General features: G+C 34.8%; 1 protein-coding gene across 6 annotated transcripts in view; it reads left to right on the top strand.

Moving 5' to 3' along the window:
• Slc25a21 (solute carrier family 25 member 21) overlaps positions 1-22,618 on the top strand; it is a 474,768-nt gene that overhangs the window by 61,280 nt on the left and 390,870 nt on the right. For 5 of the 6 annotated variants that reach the window (XM_047540312.1, XM_047540310.1, XM_047540307.1 and 2 more), the window contains exon 2: positions 16,725-16,787. The exons of the other annotated variant lie outside the window; for it this stretch is intronic. In XM_047540312.1, coding sequence (XP_047396268.1) covers positions 16,725-16,787 — 63 coding nt within the window. The remainder of the gene's footprint in view (positions 1-16,724; positions 16,788-22,618) is intronic. 6 annotated transcript variants of the gene reach the window in all.

The raw sequence follows: 22,618 nt of genomic DNA, 5'->3' as shown, positions 1-22,618 counted from the left end.
CTGAATATTCAAAGCTAACTAGCACCAGCCTCATAGAATGTAGTGAAAAATAACATGTGGAAATCCAGTCTTGTCACAGACTACATTGTTACTTCATGCCCATTAATACCCCAAACTAAATAAAGTAAAGCTGTGAGCTGCAGCAGATCAGGAGAAATGAGAGCCACTAACTGAATTGTGAAGGATAGTAGGAGGAGGTGTCCTCCATGTGCATAGCTCTGCCTGCATCATTCCATTTGACTTTTGTCTCCCTCAAACTTGGGGCTGTGTTACTAGCATCAAGTATGCTGACTGAAAACTGTCACAACAGCAATCATTACAATCCGGGAGTTGAGTTTGACTGGAACATATGTCTTCAATTTTAATAGCTCAGCTTCCCAGATGCCCTAAAGGAGAATATTGCCTGAGAAGGAGCTTTTCATGTAAGAATAATTTGTGTTAAGTAGCTCAGTGATCTGTTTGTTAGGTTAGAGCTGACAGTTTGTTTATATTTCTAAAGGGGTATGATGAATGGGGGAGAAGTTGATGCTAATTAGCCTAAATTGTTCCTAAGAATGTAGAGGACTTCGCCAGTTTCATTGTTTCTGTTTCTTTGCACATTTTAAATAATTGAATAGAGCTCAGACCATTCATCATAATTTCAGGCAAGATGGAAATAAATGAATTTAGCACAGGTTCGCATGTGTGATGGAAGATGTCACTTTCAAGGGCAATTAGGTAAGACATCAACTTGGGGCCAATGCAGACTATCCTAATCTATTTGCATAAAAATATCAAACATGAAAGTTTTCATTTACTCCATTAATTATCTCTGTCACCATAGTAGGATATAGCTCTTCTTTTGGAAAACTCTATTTTCTTAAAGAAATAATACTATGGTATAAAATTGGCACCTTTGGCTTTTGAATTAAACAACTCTGGCCAAACTCTCTAAGAAAGTTTTTTTCGTTCTCCTGATGTCATCAAATGGCATCAAGAAATCTGTTTGAGGGCTGGGGTTGTGACTCAGTGGTAGAGTGCTCGCCTAGCATGTGTGAGGCACTGGGTTTGATCCACAGCACCTCATAAAAATAAAATAAAGATATTAAGTCCACCTACAACTAAAAATAATGAAAAAAAAGAAATAAAGGAAAGAAACCTATTTGAAGATGGGCTCAGTGCCTGGTCAGGCAGATAATGAAAAAGGAAGCAAACCAACATTTTATGAAAGTTGAGATTCATAAGCTAGTATGAATTCCACAGTAAGAGCTAGTGTACCAGTGGGGCATACATCAGATACTTCTCAAGAGTTCTGTATTTCCCCTATAAACTAGATTATGTAGTGATATCATCCTAAACCTAGGGTGTAACTTCTGAGTTGATTCAGCACTTCCTCTAGGTAGTGAGGTTAATGCGAATAGATTATTTCATAAGAGCATAGAAAAATATGTTTTGTTAATACATATATTTTGAGAGTTAAAATTCTTAAAAACGAAACTAAATTTAGAAAGTCTATATTTTTTTCAATTTTTAAATCCTTATTGGAGGCCATTCTTTTTTAATTTATGCACATAAAATACCACAGGAAGAGATGGTATAAATTTGTGGACTGTGGAGAATGAGTGAACATTTTTGAATCAGGATCTTTAAAAGGGGTGAAATTTGAGTATGATTAAGTTAGGAAAAAGCCTCGCTTACAGCGGAAGTCAGAGACTCTGTATACATTATGGGCATGTCATGGCTTTTAAAAAGTTATGTTAGACTTCTATACAAATTGTGAAGGAATTTGTATAACCCCAAACAAAATTCTGTGTGGTTCTGAACTTTTCCTAAGTTGGAGAGAGAGAGAGAGAGAGAGAGAGAGAGAGAGAGAGAGAGAGAGAGAAAGAAATAATGCTGGTTAGTATTCTGAGCAGGAACAAGTCTTACTATAGGGTGGGCTGGTCGTTTGCACTGCCTGGGTGTTTTCTTGGTGACTAATTTTCTCGGAAGGAAATGATCCTATGGCTTATGCTAGCCACGTCTGTGCATATATGCCCTGTAATTGGCATTTATTAAGGAGACCTTCAGTTTGATGGATGACTGTCAGAGTTGTGCCTGCTGGCTTTGAAGAGAGTTGATTTTGCTCAGTTTTTTTTCTTTTCTTTCTTTTTTTTTTAACATTCACTCATTAGAACTCTGCACTGCTTCAACTTGCTAGCTCTTTGTTTACTTTCTTATAATTAAGAATTCTGAACAATCGATTTTCAGAGACTTGCCAGGGTCCATTCCCCACTTGGAGACTTAGCCTGACAGAAAAATATGCAACAGAATAAATATTCACAGTAACAACCTGTGAGTATTAAAACCAAGGTTTTTGTAGTCTCTTTAATTAGCTACCCAGTTAATTAACTGCTTTTAAAAATAAAATGTTTTTTTCCCTATCTTTATATCATTAGCTGCCTTCGTCCTCAACTTACTTTAAAAATGATTCCTACAAAAGCAACAGTTGTAGAAATATTTTCAAATCAGATGTTTAAAGTTTATACATATTGTTATATGTAACAACAATGTAAAAATAATTAGAAAAATCCATCTGATTCTAAATATACAGTTTAAGAAAAATATGTATTATATATGCACTTAAACACTTGATTGTAAATTGCTAATAAGTTCCAAATGTATTTTTAGTTTTAATATGTGTATATCTCCAAAACTGTGATGACACATTTAAACTTAAAAGTGGTATTTCACTTTCTCTTTTGAAACTGTAAACAAAGTACATGTGAAAATGCCAAAAAAAAAAAAAAAAAAAAAGAAAAAGAGATCTCATTTTCCAATGTGATGATGGAATGAAAAGCACATTTCCTATTTAGCTTGAGGTCCCTCTCATCCACTACCTGGAGTGGCACGCACTGGCAATGTGTTTGTTTCTTGAAATATTTTAAAGTCAACATTTACCAAAAACTAAATGTTTGAGGGACAACTATGCACTTTTATGAAATGCAAACACCATTGGGGAGTGTTTGCAAGATTATGGACTGACTTATGGTTGTTACTTTTCTGTTACTTTTGTTGTAACTAGCTGATGAGTTCATTATCTGTAAGGTCTATTTACCAAAGATGGTAGCTTGACGAGAAGGTACATTCATCATATTATGCCAGTATTGGGATGAGTGAAGAAGGAAAGGAAAATAAAGAATGAGTAAAGAAGGAAAAATGAACAATATATATTTATAAAAATGAATACTGTGTTGGGTTATAATTTGTAGTTAATGCTCTAAGTAATGAGTTCTTAAAGTAATTTTATGGGCAGCGTGACTACAGAATGGTACTAGGTCACTGGACTAGAAAGGGGAAAAGAAAAAGGAACTCGGTTTGAGTCACAGATCATTCAAGAGTTCCTTACTTTCTAAAAGGAACTTGAGTTGGCAGGACAATATTTGTCTTTTTGTCAATAGACAATCTCTTCAGTTCAGTGATGAAGTTGATTTATTCATATTTCATTCAGATGATGGAAAATACAACTAATATTATTTGGTCCATTATGTTCAGTCAGTGTATTGAAAGTTACTACTGGATTAAAAAAAAATGAATTTGCAGGTCAGAACTTCTTTTCTTGTGGAGGAAACTGGCAGTCATCAAAAGAGTCATTAAAAAAACAGTTTAATGAAGAAATATGTGGCTATTTAAGAAAAACGTCTAGTCTAAACTTAGCAGGAGGGCCATGGACCCTTTTTTCCTGGTTTGCAAAAGTATAAGAAAATAATCTTGCATCTATTAGGCTCCTGCAAAAATTTTTCCGTCAGAAAGTTATTACTTTGGCTCTGCAAATAAAATGTAATTGTACATGGAATAAAGTTAAAATAAAGTTTTACTACTAATTTTGTTTCAAAATGTGTGAGGTGGTATCTTTTTATTTGTAATTGTATAGTAGTGATAACTAAAACTTTGACTCTTTCCTTTCAACCTAAAAACAATGGCTAGCATTTTTTGATATTTTCCTTGTAACAGGTAGTATTCTAAGTACCCCACATGGATTAACTTATTTAACCATCAAAATCTCTTTTGAGTAATATTATTTGCTGCATTTTTAAAGGTAATAAAACTGAGGTATAGAAAGAATAAGTAACTTGACCAAGCTCACACAACCAGTGAGTGGTAAATTAGAGATTTGAATATAAACATTTTGATACTATTCTTTTTCTTTTTTCTTTCTTTTTTTTGTGGTGCTGGGGATTTGAACCCAGGGCCTTGTGCTTGCAAGGCAAGCACTCAACCAACTGAGCTATATCCCCAGCCCTGATACTATTTTTGAGGTCTGAATATAGACATTAGGTGGTTCTCCAGTGAAGACTAATTTGATTAAATAGTTGAGCATCCATACCCAAACATTTGAATTCACTGAATTTATTGTTCTATAGACTGGAATAATTTCCCAAAGAATATGTCATTATGTTGAGAAGCCTTTTCTAGAATGAATATTATGTTAACATACATACATATGCAGTAATATTCTTTTATCTTGACTTTGATGTCCTAAAACATGACTAATAAGAGTTGTAGGCTAAACAGTGTGGTCAAATTTATACTATGTGTGACTGTCACATTTTGGAAAGGATAGGATTGACCGAAGGCAACATTGCCATTTATCCAAACAGTTGTACTATTGATACATATTATCATAGAGTTCTACTTTGTTTTAAAAATCCAACTATTATTTTGAAAAGCAGATAAAGCAACAACATAAAAAAAAAAAACTATGCTCCAAGAAGTAGTTTCTATAAAAATTTGTGAAATTTTCAGAAGTATTTGAAGTCTACTTTAGAAAGTTCAGCAACATTTAGGTTCAATAAAGGACGCTGGCTTCATTATACTAGAATGAATAATGAGTTCTGGGATAATCTGTACTTTATTAACCTGAAGAAAATTATGTGGGTTTTTTTTTTTAACACTAAGAAAGGGACATTGCAAAGTTGAGGAATTACGCCTCATAAAGGTCATTGAAGATAATGTAAAGATACTAACTTCCATACATATTTTATTTCAAACTCCCAAAGGAATTCCAATCGTCCTTACATCTTTGAAGTTTCTAGAAGAATATAATGAGTATAAGCACTCTGATGAGGAGGATGAGAATCAATGTGTTCATCTTATTGTAAAAGCAAAACCAACAAAACCCAAGAAATTGTGCATAAATTATATAAATTTTTATATGAAGAAATTTAACCTTTAGACATAATTTTACTGTTTATCACCAAAAATCAATTGAATGTTTATTATGCAATGAGGATACAGGGGTGAGCAAGACAGAAAATTCTGTAATGAACTAGCATTCTGGTGGAGCAGACAGCAATAAACATGTCTTTATACTCAGTTTTGCCACACTTAATTCATTTTCCATTATGTATAACTAACATTGTATTATTTCCATTATGTATAACTAACATTGTCAGTTACAGCTATCTCAAATGGTTATGTCTGATATCACATCTAATATCAGAGGAGACACATCCAATGATCAAAGAGAGTTAAATTAAAAAATTTTTTTCTATTATAACATTATAATGCCTCTGTAAACACACAGTTTTTCTCATATTCCAAAATAAAGTTGAGAAGAGTTCACAAAAGCACTTCATTAGCGACATGGTCAAGTATCAATGGTAATAACTACCTTTAGAATTAGATTCAGGGGATTAGAATAGTCTTCCAGTTTAATAGCATCTTGAATAACTATCTTCTCTCCAAACTAGGTCACAGGATTAAGTAGAATACCCAGAGGTAGTACACAACCAGTTAATGACTTAATTTTAAATTCTTCCATCAACTTTTAGATTAGCCAAAGGCAAGTTTTCCTTTGACCCTGGAAGTTGGTCTTGCCACCAATCTGTTAACTTGAAAGATTCTGGGTCAATGAAGCTTGAAAATTTTATGGTGGGGGCTTTAATTTTGGAGCATGCTGAATGTGAATTAATCTGCCACTGATAAGTATATAACAGATCAAATGACCTGCTGTGCTGGTGAAGAAAAAAATATAAGTAAATTTATAATTTGTTCAAGTATTAGTTATTAAATACCAACCAAAGTTGGGCATGGTGGCTCATTAGTGTAATCCCAGCAACCTGGGAAGCTGAGGCAGCCTCACAAGTTCAGGGCCAGCCTCAGCAACTTGGCCAGACCTTGTCCCAAAATAAAAAAATAAAAACACTGGGGATGTAGGTTAGTAGTAAAGCACCCCTGGTTTTAGTCCCCCGTACCAAAAAAAAAAAAAGAACAAGAAAAATAAATTACCAACCAAGTACCATATGATGAGTACTAGTTAATAAGACAAACATAGTTCCTGACCTAAGGGACCTCATGGTAGAGTGGAGGAGACACTGAACACAATTACAACGATGTGGATTGGGTAGTGCACTAGAAATTAGGGTAATTTACAAGCATCACTAAAAAATTGATCCAGGTGAGGGTAAAGAAAGATAACTTCAAATGTCTTAGTTCATTCTGGCTTATGAACAACAAAAATGCCCTTCTCACAGTTCTGGAGGCTAGGAAGTCTAAGACCAAGGCACTTTCAGATTTGGCATCTGATGGGAGATGGGTGTTCTGGCTTATAGACAGCTCCTACTCACTGTGTCCTCACTTGCTGGAAGGGTGTAACAGGTTCTCTGGGGTCTCTTATAAGAGTACTGTTCTCATTCATGAGGGCTCCACTCTTATGACCTAGTTTTCTCCAAATGGTCCTACCTCCTAATACTATCACCTCAGTGATTAGGTTCCAAGGTTTGAATTTTGGGGGAATGTAAACATTTAGATCATAGATTAAGAAAGTAATATAGAGACTGGGGACAAGCTTGTTCCACTCGAAAATTTGGTAGGTTCCAAGTATTGAAAGTTACTTAGCGTGACTAGAAGGGAAAGTGAAAACAGCAATGGGGAAATAGGGACAGGCTAATAAGCCTTTGGAGTCATGGTATAGTGTTTAGACTTGGTTATAAAAACAATGAGAAATTATTGAAGGGTTTTAAACTGGAGTGTCCTGATCACATGATTTGTGTTTTATGGGGATCATTCCAACAAGGATAATTCCAAGTATTGTGTGGAGGGAAAATAGATCTTATGGTAACAAGATTAGTGTCAAGGAATCTAGCTAGGATTCTGTTTCAGTAAAATTTTTCTGAGATAACATTGAAGTAGTATGACAGTAGAAAGGGAAACAAATGAATATTCAGGTGAAATTGACGAGACAGACTGACAAAGCTTGGTCATTAATTATATGAAGAAAAGGTATCAAGAAATCCTTGGATTAATGATTTGGGTATCTGGATAGTACTGAAGACACGGAGCATTGTCGGGGAGAGCTTAGAACAGGGAGAGAGGTATGGAAGAAGGGAATGCATTTAGTTGTGATTATGATGTAGTAGAAGTCTTGTGAGATACTAAGTAGGCTGTTGTCTGTAAACAGATAGTGGGTTCAAAGATAGGTAGATCTTGGCTGGAGATAAAATATGAGGCTGACTAGTACATGGATGCTAATTAAAACTCTGCAAGTTCATAGAATGAAAACAGACAAACAAAAACAAAGGAACAAACACAATGAGACAAAGCCCCAGAGAAGCACTGACATTTAAAGGATCTTTTCAGAAGAGATGACTTAAAGATAATATTAGATGAAAACATCTTAAAAATGTTTTTAAGGAAAAAGGGAAGCTCATGAGCCTGAGAATTTCCTTTCTTTTCTAAAACAAATTTCCAATTTACTTCCACTTCAAGTGAAGTCACACAAATTCTAAATCATGTGGTTAAATTGATTCTTGAACACAAAACATTTTAAACATGCAATCAAAAAGATGGACAATAAAGGAAAGCCAAAGCATCAAATTTTCTATGGCTGAGACTTTGAATGTTGCACACAATCAAAGCAACTATAAAAGGCAGTGTTGCCAACATTCAGATTTGACAGAAGAAGGACCTTGCTTCCTTTCCCTCTTTATACCTCTGACTTGCAATATCTTTTCATTTAAAACAATCTTTTGGAGATACGGATCTTTGTATTCTCTCTCCCATCTTGATCTCACAGGTGTGTGGCAGAAACCAAATATAATGACTCCCAACTTGCTCTTTTTTAAACTACTTGTGAAGGACCTTTGACTAAATGGCAAAGCCACCCTTCTTTTTCATGTGGACAAACCCATGCCCACAAAATCTTGATTTTTGGTGTGATTGCATTAGAGCTCTCCCTCCTTCTGGAACACATGGTAGACCTCTCCTTTATTCTGACATATCATCCAACTTTGTTTCTGTTTTCCCCTCTGGGGAAGATAATGTGGTTTACATTCTTTTAGAAGCCTTGGACACCAAGAATTTTGAGGTCAGCCCAACTGGGGAAGTGAAGGAAAGAATGTTAGCTAACCCAACAGTGAAACCTCAGGAGTGTGCTCCTTAAAGGCTGTTTCCCCCTGTTTTTCTTATTTTTCCTTTTGTGTATTAACCACAAATAATCCTCAGGCTTTAAACCAGCCTCACAAGAAGCCACCAACAAATGTTTAAAGTATCTTAACAAGGTTTCCAAGAAAATCCTGAATAAAATTGTTTGAATCATGACCAGTATATTATCTTTCTTTTTTAATCCACTGTCTCCTGTTGATGTGAAATTAATTGAAATCTCAAATTTTAGAGAATCAGGAAATGTAGTAGAGGGAATGGCTGTATTTTTCTAAGGTAACTTATTTTCAATGAAATAAATGCACTGCTTGGTCATACAGGAAAAGGTCAAAGTATGAGAGACTTACATGCCCTACAAAATAATTGGATATTAGTGTGTTTTATGAGTAGCTGTCACTGAGTACAGAGAGATATTTTTCTCTTAAAAAGTTTAAAGAGGTATGGGGCTATGGCTCAGTGGTAGAATGCTTGCCTCTCACATGTGAGGCACTGGGTTCAATTCTCAGAACCACATAAAAATAAAGAAAGATATTGTGTCCATCTACAACTAAAAGAAAATTTAAAGAAGTTTAAAGAACATTTCCAAAATATCTTTGAATTTAACTCCTTTTAATTTGGGAAGAAGGAAAGAAAAAGTTCATGGAATAGATTAACATTGAGGATATTATTACCAGCAGATTTACTGTCTTTGTTTTTCAAACCTGAGGATTTACTTTTATTTGGGTTTGGACAAAACTCACAAATATACTCACATACAGTCATATGTAAAAGTAATTTTTATTCTTTAGAAAATATTATTGACATATCCATCTAAGATTGTAGGTGACATATAAAACAATCCAGTGTGATATGGTTTGAGAAAATATGATAAAAAGTTTTGAATAGTTTTATAGAGGGAACTGCTTCTTATGTACCTCTCTGTTCTTTTGAGGTATCTTTCCATGTAGTGTCACATGCTCCAAAATTCCTTTGTTATACATGCCATTGAGGTTTTCATGCAGTCATAGACTATGTCTGGGTGTGTAACTTAGTGTGAATATAGTCAAGTAAAAGAATAGACAAAGGAAAAGCAAAGTAATTCACTTAAAAATTCAGAGAACTTTTCAATGCTGAAAAGTAAGTAAAAGCAGATGTTGTGAAGTTTAGAAAACCAAGACACTATTTTTCCTGTCTCCATTGAATTTTTTAAAACACCATAAATAAGTTTTGAGGTAATAGAAAATCTTGTTTGCATTGCTGATAGCATCTTTTCTTAAAAAAATTATCAATATGTATGTAAGTTAGAGACTAAATGATAATAGAGTGAAAGAACTATGTTTGTGGTAAATACTGTGCTATACTGCTGAAATGACTTACCATATCTGAGTCACTTATCTATCCATTTGATAAGATCTTTGGGGTTTAATGTTAAACAGCTCAAATATTTTATGCTATCAGTATATAAACATGAAACCCCAATATTTCATTATTCACAAGCTTTACACTTTATTTTATATGTCATGGAGACATTATTGTTCTCTGTAACAGGAAGAACTTGCTTTATTAGTCTTTGTAAATATTCTGAAGAGAACAGACCAGGAACTTGAAAATAAGGCCATCAATGCTGTACCCATCTCCATCCCCAATTCCCTAAGACTCTGTATTAAACTTTAAGAAATGTTACAATGTGGTCTCTAGATATGTATGAAGGCTATTTTAAAACTGCCATTCTTTAGTTTGGCTTCTAAAACTTAATGTCCCAAAGAGCCCAAGGGAGATTTTGTTGCAAGAGCAAGGTGTTTGCTACATCAGGGACTATAGGCTCAGCTCTAGGGCAAGTGCCCATTCTTACTTGTTCCCACTGGTCCTCTTCATGTGGAGTCACTGAATGTCTTCCAGCTGTTAGAGAATGTCCTAGTCTCAAAACGCCATCCCTGCTATGGATATTTTCAGGGTTTAAGCCAATTCTGGAAATGACGGGCTGCTAAAATATGGAACAAGGGAAATCAGTTCATATCAATGACATAAACCATCATCTGTCTGTTATTACATTCATTCAGCTGGGTCACATATGACTCAATAATCAAATTACCACCCTATATATCTTAAATCTGCACATTCATCCAAGCACCATGTGTATGTGGGAAAATTAAGATAATCTAGAATGTCATCTCTTTCTTTTAAACGTCTTTTTCTGCATACATAAGTAAAAAGAAACGTACAAATTTGAAAATTATACAATACAGATAGTTAAGGTTCTCAATGAATCCCCCTTCTTACAACATGATATATATTTTTAACAGTTTGTTATATCAATTATTTCTTAATCACAAATGGCATTTTCTGTTAATATTGTACTAATATAATTATGGGCTTTTAAAATTAATTTAAGTAAAAATGGCCCGGATCTATTAATATAAAATTTTAAAGATGGATAAAATTTTATTAAACAGGGAAAAATAAAGCAACCTCTTTTTCTGTTCCTTGAATTTCTTTCAAGAAACACTTAAAACAACTTATAATAAAAACCAAGGCAAAAAGAAATATGACAAGAAATATGACTTAATGACTCAGAAATTGTAAGTAATTTCAACACTGTAGCATAGTGCAAACCAGAGAGAGAAAGGGTAAATATTCACAGAAGAGATAAATGTTAAGTCAAGAGAGTCATTGGTGGAAAGTGACACAATTTAATACAAAATTCTGCATAAACTTTCAAGGCATTCTTCACAGTTTTTATTGGGATGCAAAAGGAAGACAGTTCCTCTGAGAATAATTTGCATAAGAAACCTGATGATCAAAACATGACCTTTTCAGAATCCAAATAATCACTTTGATTTTAGGCAAGAACAGTGCCTCACATGACTTTCCAGCACCAAGCGCTATGCTCTCCAATAGCAAACCCTAAACTTGTTCTTTATTTAAAAATAAATAAATAAATAATAAAAAATTGAAATAGTGAATGAAGCAATGAGTAACCAGTGTATTCCTTAGCAGTTTATTTATAAATGTATGTGTTCCACCTGATTGTTTCATACTATTACCTCATAGCCCATTTTAAATTAATGAGCATAATATCTGATTAATTTGTTTACCAAATACTATATGTGCTTAGAGCCATAGCTTTAGGTGGTATAAATACTAACAATGTAAGACAGTGTGTGCCCTCATATTACTTATAATCTAGTGGGACAGATAAGTGAAAAAATAGCTACAGATGGAGAAACAAATAGACAAATTTAGTGTCCTGTGAAAGCCCATAGGAAGAGAAACTAAGGCAGACTAGGGAAAAGGAAGAATGACATTCCTTTACAGACAAGGCAGCTTTACAGTGAGTACAGAGTGACATAATTTAAGTATGTGACTTCCTTGTGATCTGACCCAAAACAGAGATAACACTTGGGCTCTTGAAAAAAAGAGTGATTGACATGTATGATCCTCTTAAATATCATATGTATCAGATAAGATCTGAGAGTAGCAGAATGATAATGTAAAATTGAGGTTACTAGTAATTATCTTAGGAAGAGCTATACTTTGTTTTAGATTGAAGAAAAGGGTCACACTTTAACATTAGGTAGCATCTATTATTGTAATATGTGATTTATCAACCAAATCCGAGCAGGAAACTGATGGTACACTGAAAATGCAGAGTTAAAGAAGTTAATGGAGGAACTATTGATGGAGTTGGGCAGAATTAAAGAACTGACAACAGAGGATGCAGCACCCACGGGCTGGCAACAATGGGAAGCCACTAGTAACCCTAGCCATAGCTGGCACAGGAGGAAAAGTCTGCTTTGTAAAGGTATAGCCTTAATGAGAGGTACAAAGCTCAAAGCCATGCCTGGAAAAGAGAGCAAGGGAAATAAATACTCTTCACTCTCTCTCCTTCTGCCTTTGAATTCTTGGGGGTACTTACCATTGACTGAACCCAGGTGGAGGGAGAGGGCAAATGAGAGTATAGTTGTTGAAGGTCTTAAATAACTGTTTTCTGGGAGTAGAGCCAGGCTGAAAGGGTGGAAAGTGGTATAAAGGGGCAAATGAAGAATGTCTAGCATAATTGAGGATCAGCATTGCTTATTTCAAGAGAGTTATCTCATTTTAAGTGGTTAAAGTTGTCTTCTCCAAAATATAGAAAACATTACTATCAACCCTAGAAGAGTAAAGGGTCATTAGATACAGCATTCTTTGTTGTGGGACAATGTTTTTCTTTTTACCACACTTGATTTTTTTTATTGGTGGCAATACACTAGAGTTAAAGATACTTGTCCATGTATATGAAGTTGTGTGTATGAAGTGGTTGTTCTTTCTTGTTTCCTTATTTTCTTAAGTAAGATACTACCTGATTAACTTTTTTGAAGGGATGTACTGGGGATTGAACTCAGGGGCACTCGGTCACAGAGCCATGTTCCTAGCCCTATTTTGTATTTTATTTAGAGACAGGGTCTCACTGAGTTGCTTAGCACCTCGCTTTCACTGAGGATGACTTTGATCTTGTGATCTTCCTGTCTCAGCCTCCTCAGTTGCTGGGATTACAGGCGGCGCCACCATGCCCAGTAGCATTTTAATTCTTTAGCAGCAAATTGAAACAGTGGTACACTTGATGATTGATAGCACATCAGAATTGAGGGAATGCAGTATAACTTTGAAAACTGACCCATGAAAAGGAATTTATAAATAATTCAGATATTTCTTTAGTCTATCTTAAATAACATAATATATCTCTGAAACTAGAATATAACTCAAGGAAATTAAAACCTCATATTTGCATTCTGACCTGACTATCTACCAAATACATTTTGTTTTATTTTGCAACTAGACTTGATTTGTAATGATTACCAAACATGCTGCATTAAGAAACATTCTGAAACTGCATTCAGGCTCCAGGCTGGTTCCATTTATAAGATCTTTAATGGGCAAGAGAATCTAAAAATGGCTGCATGTGAGCCAAGCATTTGTCTTCTTTCCTGTAAAGTAATTGAAAAGGAATCGTCCCTGGAGTTTATACTAAAAACAGGATTGGAAACTGATAACGAATAACTATCCAGCACCGCCCAGATCTATGAAAAATAGTATCTGATGGACACAGTTGTCAGATAATAACACTGATGTGTATTGTATTCTGCTATAGGATTAATTTAGTTTATTTTTCCATTTTCATCAATACCATGTAAAAATCTTTGCTTTGATTCTATACTTGCCAAGAAATCTTATGAGTTAACTTTCCAGGGGAATTATGCCCTTGAAAATCTACTGGATGTTTTATAAATGGGTAAGCACTTTGGAATGTGGCTTAATGTGAACACAGATGGACAAATATCAGAGTATCTTTCTCCCTTTCGTTTTTGCATGGTGACGGTACTTAAACTTGTCTTGCAAGATTATTTGAAAATTCTGCTTTCAAAGAAACCCAGTATTTCAAGGTCTTGTGTGAAGAAGTCTTACCTGGGAGAAACTCATGTAGCAACCTGTCCCACAAGGAAGGCTGCCCAGGATTAAGAAGATGTGAACCTGACAGAGGCAACTTGTTTCTTACCTCTGTATCCTATCTTCACTGACAAGCACCACTGCACTCAAAGCCTTTCTTGGTTCTAGTGTATGTGGTGATTCCACAAGTATCTTAATCATTTCCAGGCTTGCTTAGAAATTGTTTTAGAATAAACAATCTCTCTTTGTACCTCATTATGCCCAGCACCAGGAACTTGGTATGCAATTCTGGTCAGCAGCTCTCAATGAAGATATGATTAAAGTGAGAGAATCCAGAGAAGGTTAACATGAGCAAAAGAATAGTCTTCAATATTGATTAATTAACTTAAGTTGGCAAATCAATTCATATTTTTTTCTGAGTGTAGCAGAAATAAATAGGGGCTCTATTTACAAAGAAAAAAGGCTGAGAAAGGGATATGAATGCAAGCTATCATATTGTGAAGACTATGCTTATTTATTGAATCCTGATATACTTGGAGTTGGCAGACTCAGAAGCTTAAATGAGATCTACAAGGAATAGAAACTTGTGGAATGTATTATCCTAGGATGTGGTACAGATTGAAAACATAAATAGATTTATTAAAAGTTTAGATAAGCTCATGGATAACAGATTGGGAAACAATGACATTTTACAGGATGTCCTCAACACTGGAAGGAAATCAGACTTACTCTTCCATCATATATTCCTTGGTATACCCATTAAAAAAGATGAACAGATATGGATAGGATATGTATTAGAGTCCGATTAGGCTAGTAAGGTAATTGCCAAAATGTGGAAAAAGTTGAATCCATTGAATTATCCAGGTTCCAAAGATGCATAAATAAAATAACTGCCTGTGAATGCTAGGGCACTGGAGTGGACAATCTATGTAAAGAATGTACCTTATACACTGGGAGGATGTGATTTCTGTTTTCAGAGGAGTGAATACCAATGTGCTGTGTTGAACACTGGCACAATTAGGGATCATGTAACCTTCTCTTTCATAGACCACCATGTTGCTTATGTCAAGCCTTTTCTTGTGTAGAGTACTAGGGTTTTGTCTGCAAATTAATGTGTAATAAATGAGACCCAGCCATATATATAAAAAACAGAAATAAAAGTTTCCTTTAAGCTATATCCTTTTAAAAATGTTCCTGGAAAAGGCCTCTATTCTTTCATTTAAAACAAAACTGGAAATGTGGTAGAAATATTTTTGTAGTAATTTTTTTTTACAAATAAATTTTACTGGCATTCTTTGTTGTCTCTCCCAGTATGAATTAGTTCCTTGCGTGATTTACTTCTGTTTTCAACGAAGAAGGCTGAAACTAATTTAAATTAAAACAGGCTGCTGCTCTATTAGGATGCATGTGGTCCTGTTTCTCACCTCCTATCTTTATTGATGATAATAATTTATTTTTTCCTCCACCAATATGCTGGCATATTTTAAAGGACATCTCTACATATGTTCATAAATCCATATTTACATACAAAAGGGATAGAGCCATATAAAAATTATGAGAGAATAATCCGTTATTGCTCCAGATACGAGTTATGCTCAGAGTAATTTATCTTATGAAATAGTGGGTGCATATGGGTCCTCTTGGAAACTAGACCCCTAATTATGAAAAAAGATTAGTTAAAATGATTATATAGTAACATGAATAATAATAAAAGAAGTATCTTAAGTGTTTTTTTTTTTTTAAGAAAAATTGCTTTACCTAGCTTATAGTATTTGGGGAGTCTCAAGAATTAGAAGAAAATATATGATTGTGTTTACAGATCTTTTTCTGCCATAGTATTTTTTTTTAATTTTTTTATGTCTGTTTTATGGCATGTCCATATCAGTTATTAATAAGTCAGTGCCTATACTGTACATTCTTCAGCTGAGCATTGTTTCATAACTGAAGAAGTAAGAAAAATACATTGAATTATCAGCATCTGGCAGTATTTTTCCAGAAAAATGACTAAAATAAGTTTAAATTCATTAAGACAATTAATTCACACCTAAGTTTTGATACTAAATGATTTCAATATAGCTATGTGATACACTTTTATAAAATATATTAATAGCAAAGAATACAATGAAATTGAGGTAGTAAGACATACATCTTTAAAATATTTAATAAATATATGCTATAAGTATATTCATCAGACCTGAAATTGATATAATGCTTTTACAATGTAAAATACATTTTATTATACATTATTTTATCTGAATCACAAGGCACTCTCTATGAATTTTCACTTTCATTTTCACTTTTCTCACAGAGGGAAAACACTTCAATCACTGTCACAAAAAAATCTCCTAATTGGTCTCCCTTTCTTCAGGCTTTTGTCCTCTACTCTATTTACCCCTTGGCTGCAGGGATGACCTTTCCTCTGCTTAAAATCCTCTGAAAGCCCCCTATTGCCTATGTCCTCATGTCCGTCATGTGGTACCTTATGAGCTCTTTACTTTTCTGTTACTGTGTTCAAACAGGGGTTGGCAATCTTTTCCTACAATCGACCAGATAGAAAATATTTTAAACTTCATGTACCATCCGTCTCTGCCACAGCTACATCTCCTTTGTAGCATGAAAGCAGTCATAGTTGGTATATAAACAGATGAACATGACCATGTTTCAGTAAGGCTTTCTTTACAAGGGCAGGTGGTGGCCTTCATTTGGGCAGCAGACTATCATTTCCCAATCCCTGGTTTTATAATATAATCCCTTAGACTATGGGGAGAAAGTATAAAAAGTTCTATTTATATTTTGTTTTTAATATCACTCCTTTAAATTTTTCCATTTGTATATTTTATAAAATATGTAATATATTCATAAATAAGTAAATCTGCAAGCATTTCAAAACACATGCTTAATTTTATTTTTTTTTCCAATAGGTTTTATATTTGATCAGGTTGAAAGACTAATTCTCTGCTTCACCAGGACACACCAAGCTACTGGTAATTCTTTGAATACATCAGATTCTTTTTTACCTCCCTGCTTTTCTTCACGTTGTCCCTCTCATTTGTTTAAGGGTCTTTTGCTTGTTATTCTTTCATGTATCTCAGATCTTCCATCTGGGATCATTTTCCTTATGCTTAAAGAATATCCTTTTGAAATCCTTTAGTCAGGGTCTGTTGGTGGCCTGAAAACATCTTTATAACAGGATACTTTTTCTGGGTATAGAATTCTAGGTTGACAGTTATTTTCTCTCAGTCCATTACATATGTAATTCTACTGTCTTTTGACTTTTGTGGGTTTTTTTGTTTTTGTTTTTGTTTTTGTTTTTGGTTTTATTAAAGTCAGCTATCAAACTGATGCTTTTAGGAAATACTCTATCCTTTTTTTCTTCCTACTATCATTTCATCTTTTGGTGTAATGCAGTATTACTATGATATATAAACAGATTCATTATATTTTATTTGCCTATTCAAGATTCATTGTGATTCATGAATTTGTGAGGTGTCTTTCATCAGTTCTAAAAATTTTTAGTCGTTTGTAGTTGTTAGTCATTTCTAATTTTGTCCCTGCTTCTGTCCCATTTTTCTCCTCTTCCTGAACCCTCATTAAATATGTTAACCCTCACTGCTTAGGCTGTGTATCCTAGACTCTCTTTCATATTTCCATTTTTTCCTACTGTATTACATTTTACATAATTTTTTCTGCCTTATTTTCTGGTATATTATCTTTTCTCCCATCTATGTATAGATTGCTTGTGAATCCATTCATTGAGGTTTTTCTTTTAAAGAAACTTTATTTAGAAATAACTTCAAATATTTAAAATTTATAGGTAAGTTATCAAAATAAAAACAGTACAAAGAATAGTTTGAAAGTTTTATCCAGATGTACCCATTATCAGTACTCAATTTGTTTTATCATTTGCTCTCAATCTTTCTAATTTTATATATAAATATATAGGTATGTTCACATATATGTACATGTTTATATATAAACACTTAAGTTACATACATCACAGCCCTTTATTCTTGAGTTCTCAGTACTTATTTTGAAGAATAAATGTGTTTTAAATATCAATACATTTTCCCATGCTAAATTTAAATTTAATATTTTGAAAGTCCCACATCAGGTTGTCTGCAAGCTGCAGACTCTGGGATAGAAGTAGCATGGTTCAGTCCAAATCTGAAAACCTCAGAATCAGAAAGCCAATGGTGTAACCCTCCATCTAAGGCAAAAGACAGTAGATCACTGTAGTAGTCCCAGAGTCCAAATGCTGGAGAAACTGGAGTTCTGATGTCCAAGGGCAGAAGACGTATGCCCTAACTCCAGGGGGGAGGGAGAGAAAGGATTCTCCTTTCTTCTTACCTTTTTGTTCTATACAGGTCCCCAGTCAATTAGATGATGCCTGCCATTGACTCACACATCAATCTCCTCTAGAAACACTTTTACAGATGTGCCTAGAAATAATGCTTTACCAGTTCTCTAGTATTCTTTAACCAAGTCACCTAGAATTAACTTTCACAGTGCTACTCAATATCACAAGTGGAAGTTATTTTAGGAAATCTTATTTGGCTGCATTCTTAGGATATGATTGCTATGTGGGGTTATTGCACGTTTTGAGCCTAGCAATACATGAGCTGCTCCTTAAGCAAGGCCAACTTCTTTTGGGTTACCTTTGCATTGAAAGCTAAATTCTCTGGAAAGAGATTTTACTGCAACCAGGTCTGCTTTTACTTTGAAATTTGGCTTCTTCTAACCTGATTCACCTGCCTGCTCCTTTCTAGTTACTGCTGATCAAATCTGTGGTAATTGCTGCTGCTTGCTGTCCTTCCACAATGTGTTCCCCAATTTGTGCCTTAACTGTAATGTTATCTAATTCTAGCATACCTTTCTCTGTATATTCAGGGATCAAGAAACAATTCATCTTCCAACTCTGCTAAGATAACCTGTTACTTCAACCCATTGATCAAACTCCTATAGTTTGAATTGTCTGCCTTTTACATTTAATGTCATGATTCTTATTCCCTATTTCCAATAAGTCATTTCCATTGTGAAATCTTGACTGTGGTTTACCTGATTTGGGGCATTTAAAGATTAGAGATGAGTGGCACAGTCAGAATTACAATCTTAGCTTGTTGACTAAAGTTTACAAGTCATTCTTCTCATGACTCTTCTGTGAGAACACAGGCATAACATTATTTACCCTGTAATAGGTAAAGTACCATGGTATAGTTTTCCTTCCCTGACTTCCAGTGCCTATAGAATTTGGTTTAAATCAACACATTGGTGAAAGTTATACCAATTGGATTTGTTTAATCCATATGTAGTTAAAATGAAAGAATCACCAAAACAAAGTATTTTATTACTTCTGTTCTGTTTACAGGTTCTTTTCAGTGTTTTATTTAGACTGTCACAGCTCCTCTGCATACAGCAGAACCTATCAGTCGATTATTGTACATGGGATTTCTACAGGGGGGCATGCTGTTCTGACCATTTTCCCATGGAAAGCTCTGCCAGCCCTTATGGTGTCCTGGTGTTTTAAGTCTACTTTTGGAGGTGGCCTCCCCTTAGGCGGTCATTCTGAAGAGACTTTCAAGAACCTGAAATGTTGCCATTGGAGCGTTTCCCAGAAGGAAATTGAACCACAGTTTTTTGAAGTGCAGGGAACTCTCTACCAGGAGTATGTCATGTGTCTAGACATATTCTGATGTGTTTTTCATTACAATAATGCAATAACATGGGCTGCACCAAATGATAGGGTAAATTCATTAAGATTGTTTTCTTGTCCATTTCTTTTTACTTCACTCAGTGAAAAGGACACTATATAAAGTATGAACTACCTGTGTGTGTGGCATCTGCCTTCTTTGTTTCCTTTCCTTAAAATCTGTGTGTACTTGATTAATTTTTTTCTCTTTCCCTATCATTTCATTCCTCACATTTTTCTAAATAGAGTATAAAAGTAAGAGTGTATCAATCCTACTGTATTTCTCAACTGATTAGAAAGGGGAAAAGAAATTATCCTGGGTTGACTAATAGAAAACCAGGGAGTTACAAATAAATCAGTAGTTGCATAAGGGAGAGAATGAAATTTAACTAAGGAAATTGGGGCCTCTGCTGCCATGAAGAAAATAAATGAGACAATGTAGGGTCATTATAAGAAGACTGGGTGGTCTACAAGAAAGAGAGCAGATTGTGCAAACTGACATTTGAGGAAGCAGCCTGAATGTTGTTGCTTGGGACCAGTTGCTGTTCGTTGGTGTCATAGCAAAATGTGCTTTATTTGTGAAACACTCGAGCCCTGGCAGACAAGGGAGGCTATGAAATATAGGAGGGCTTAACCTCCTACTCTCTGAGGTGTGCTTCCTATTTAGAATGGAAAGTTCAGGGACCTTTATCCTAAGACTCTCCCTGGAATCCCAGCTGTGTGTCCCGCCCCAGCAGGGATCAGAGCACACCTGCAGGAGAGGGCTTTCTCCCCCAACCACCTGCATTCACTTCCTTGTGAGATGGTTCAGGGCTAGCTATCACCCACTACCAGCTTCAGTTTCTAGCTCTATTGGGCAAATGAATTTTGTGGATAAGGCTACTCTCTGTTTAGATTCCTGGTACCATTATCTTGACTCATGGAACTTCCTGGTTTCTGGGTTTTCTCTTGCTTTTACCACCAGGATCTCTGCTTCTCCCCACCTTGTCTAGCTTCCTAAATCCTACACTCTTTTTATTTCTGACCACAAGTAATCATGTTTGTCCATGTAGTTATTTTCTACTTTCTAAATGTTGGGGAACTTGGAACCTCTATTCCAAGGTTGCATATGTGGGCCATAGGCCAAATCTGACCTGCAGTTTTGTTTGGCATATCTAGGATTTATTTACATTGTGGATTTTTAATGGAATTAATTGCTAATATTAAAAATTGGAATATTTTACATTATAATCTAGATTTCTGACTTTTCATGAAAAATTGAAAGATTTGGCAACCAATGCCTAGGCAGATATTTTAGTTTCTACCTTTAGTTCATTGTACTTTTTAGCCTTCCCTACTTCTTCTGTGGTTGCATTATTATAATTATTTTTAAGAGTAGAGCATCCTAGTCAGTTCAAGCTGCTATAACAAAGTATCATAGACTAAGAGATTTATAAATAACAGAAAATTATTTTTTACAGTTCTGGAGATTGGAGAGCTAGATCAGAGTGCCAATGTAGTTGTTCTGTTGAGTGTTCTTTTCCAGAGAAAAGATTAGAGTGCACTCTGAGGTCTCTTTTATAGACACATTTATTCTAATCATGAGAACTTTATTCTTATGACCTAAATTAGCTCTCAAAATCCCTACCTTCTAATAACATCCCATTGGGGGTTAGGATTTTAAAATATGATGTTGTGATCAGGACACAAACATTTAGGGCATAAGGTAGAGTTAAGAGAGAAATACAGTACTCCTTTTATCCTGGTTTTTATACTTTTTTTTCCCTAACAAGCTTTAATCTTGTTAACTGATTCTCTGAATATCACTTGACCATTGTATCTGCTGTTTAGACCATGCTGAAGTGGACCTTGCTAATTGTTGGCTCCAGGTGTAAGTCTTGAAATGTTGATTGATGCTCCTCTAGTTTTGACTGTATTCACTCCTCCATTGCCTTTACCTGGCCATTCCAGTTTAATTAGTGACCATACCTTGAGTAACAGTATTTGAAATGGCATCTCCGATGCCAGATGGTATCCACACAGGATCCTGTTTGTGCTTGTCAGGTCTATGAAGACTGTTGCTGTAGAAGATGATGCTTGTATACGTACCTTTGTGGGCACTTTCTCTAGTGGTAAACAACCAAAAATCTGTTCCTCGTTTTTTTGTTTTGTTTGTTTGTTTTCAGTTAACAATTTCTAAGTGGAATTAAAGGTATATGTGAAAAACCCAGTTGTACTTTATACAACTCAATATATCATCTGGGGACCCTGGTGAGAAACAAAATGCTTTGTTTCAGAAAGAGTGGGAGAATAATCTGAGGGATGGCATATCACAGTAACATAAACAAAAGTGGTTATCACTCTGGATTTATATTCTCCACTGTCTAGCTAATCATAACATTGGACAAGTTTCAGAGACTTGTGGCTCAGTTTCCTCATCTGTAAAAAGATGATAATAATAGAATGTATCTCATAGAATTGGTGTGAGGGTTGAAACTTGATATTTATAAAGTGCCTGACACATGTTGAATGCTCTATAAATCTTAGCTATCGCTCTTACTTAAATGTCTCCAATGTAGTATGCCCTTGTGTTAGACAAAAGGTAAACATGACATGATCCTTACCCTGCAGAAACTTATGATTGACTATATGAAAACATGCTTAAATAATATAGTACAGTATGAGTGTAATCATAGACGCATTCAAGTTAGACTATCAATCAGGAAGAAAGATCCCTCATCTAGAGAAGTCACAGAAAACTCCATGGAGATGTTTAATTTTTATTGAGGGAAGAATTTGATGAAGAAGGGCAATGTCACCAATTTAGGTACCATTTATGTTCATTTGATCCAAAGCTACCAGGTGAAATAGGCTGTAAGGAACAGGTCAAGTACTAATGCCAGTTTGTATATTCTTCAGAATGGAAAAGACTGGTATCCTAAAACAACTGTCAACTTTGGCAAAACTTGACCACAAATGTCATAGGCTCTTCCAAAGATCTTGCTATGGTCTTCAAACCTAAAGTATTTAAATTCCTTCAGTATATCAGATATTATAATAATGCACATCAGAGCAGCATATTTCTGGTCTGCATAATGTTCCTTCTTACCAGTGATAGAACAGAATACATATACTCTACAATGGAAAGAA

This window comes from Sciurus carolinensis, chromosome 2, assembly GCF_902686445.1.
Source record: "Sciurus carolinensis chromosome 2, mSciCar1.2, whole genome shotgun sequence".
Taxonomy (NCBI): Eukaryota; Metazoa; Chordata; class Mammalia; order Rodentia; family Sciuridae; genus Sciurus; species Sciurus carolinensis.
The sequence above is the reverse complement of the archived record's forward strand: the minus strand, read 5'-3'. Positions and strand labels throughout refer to the sequence as shown.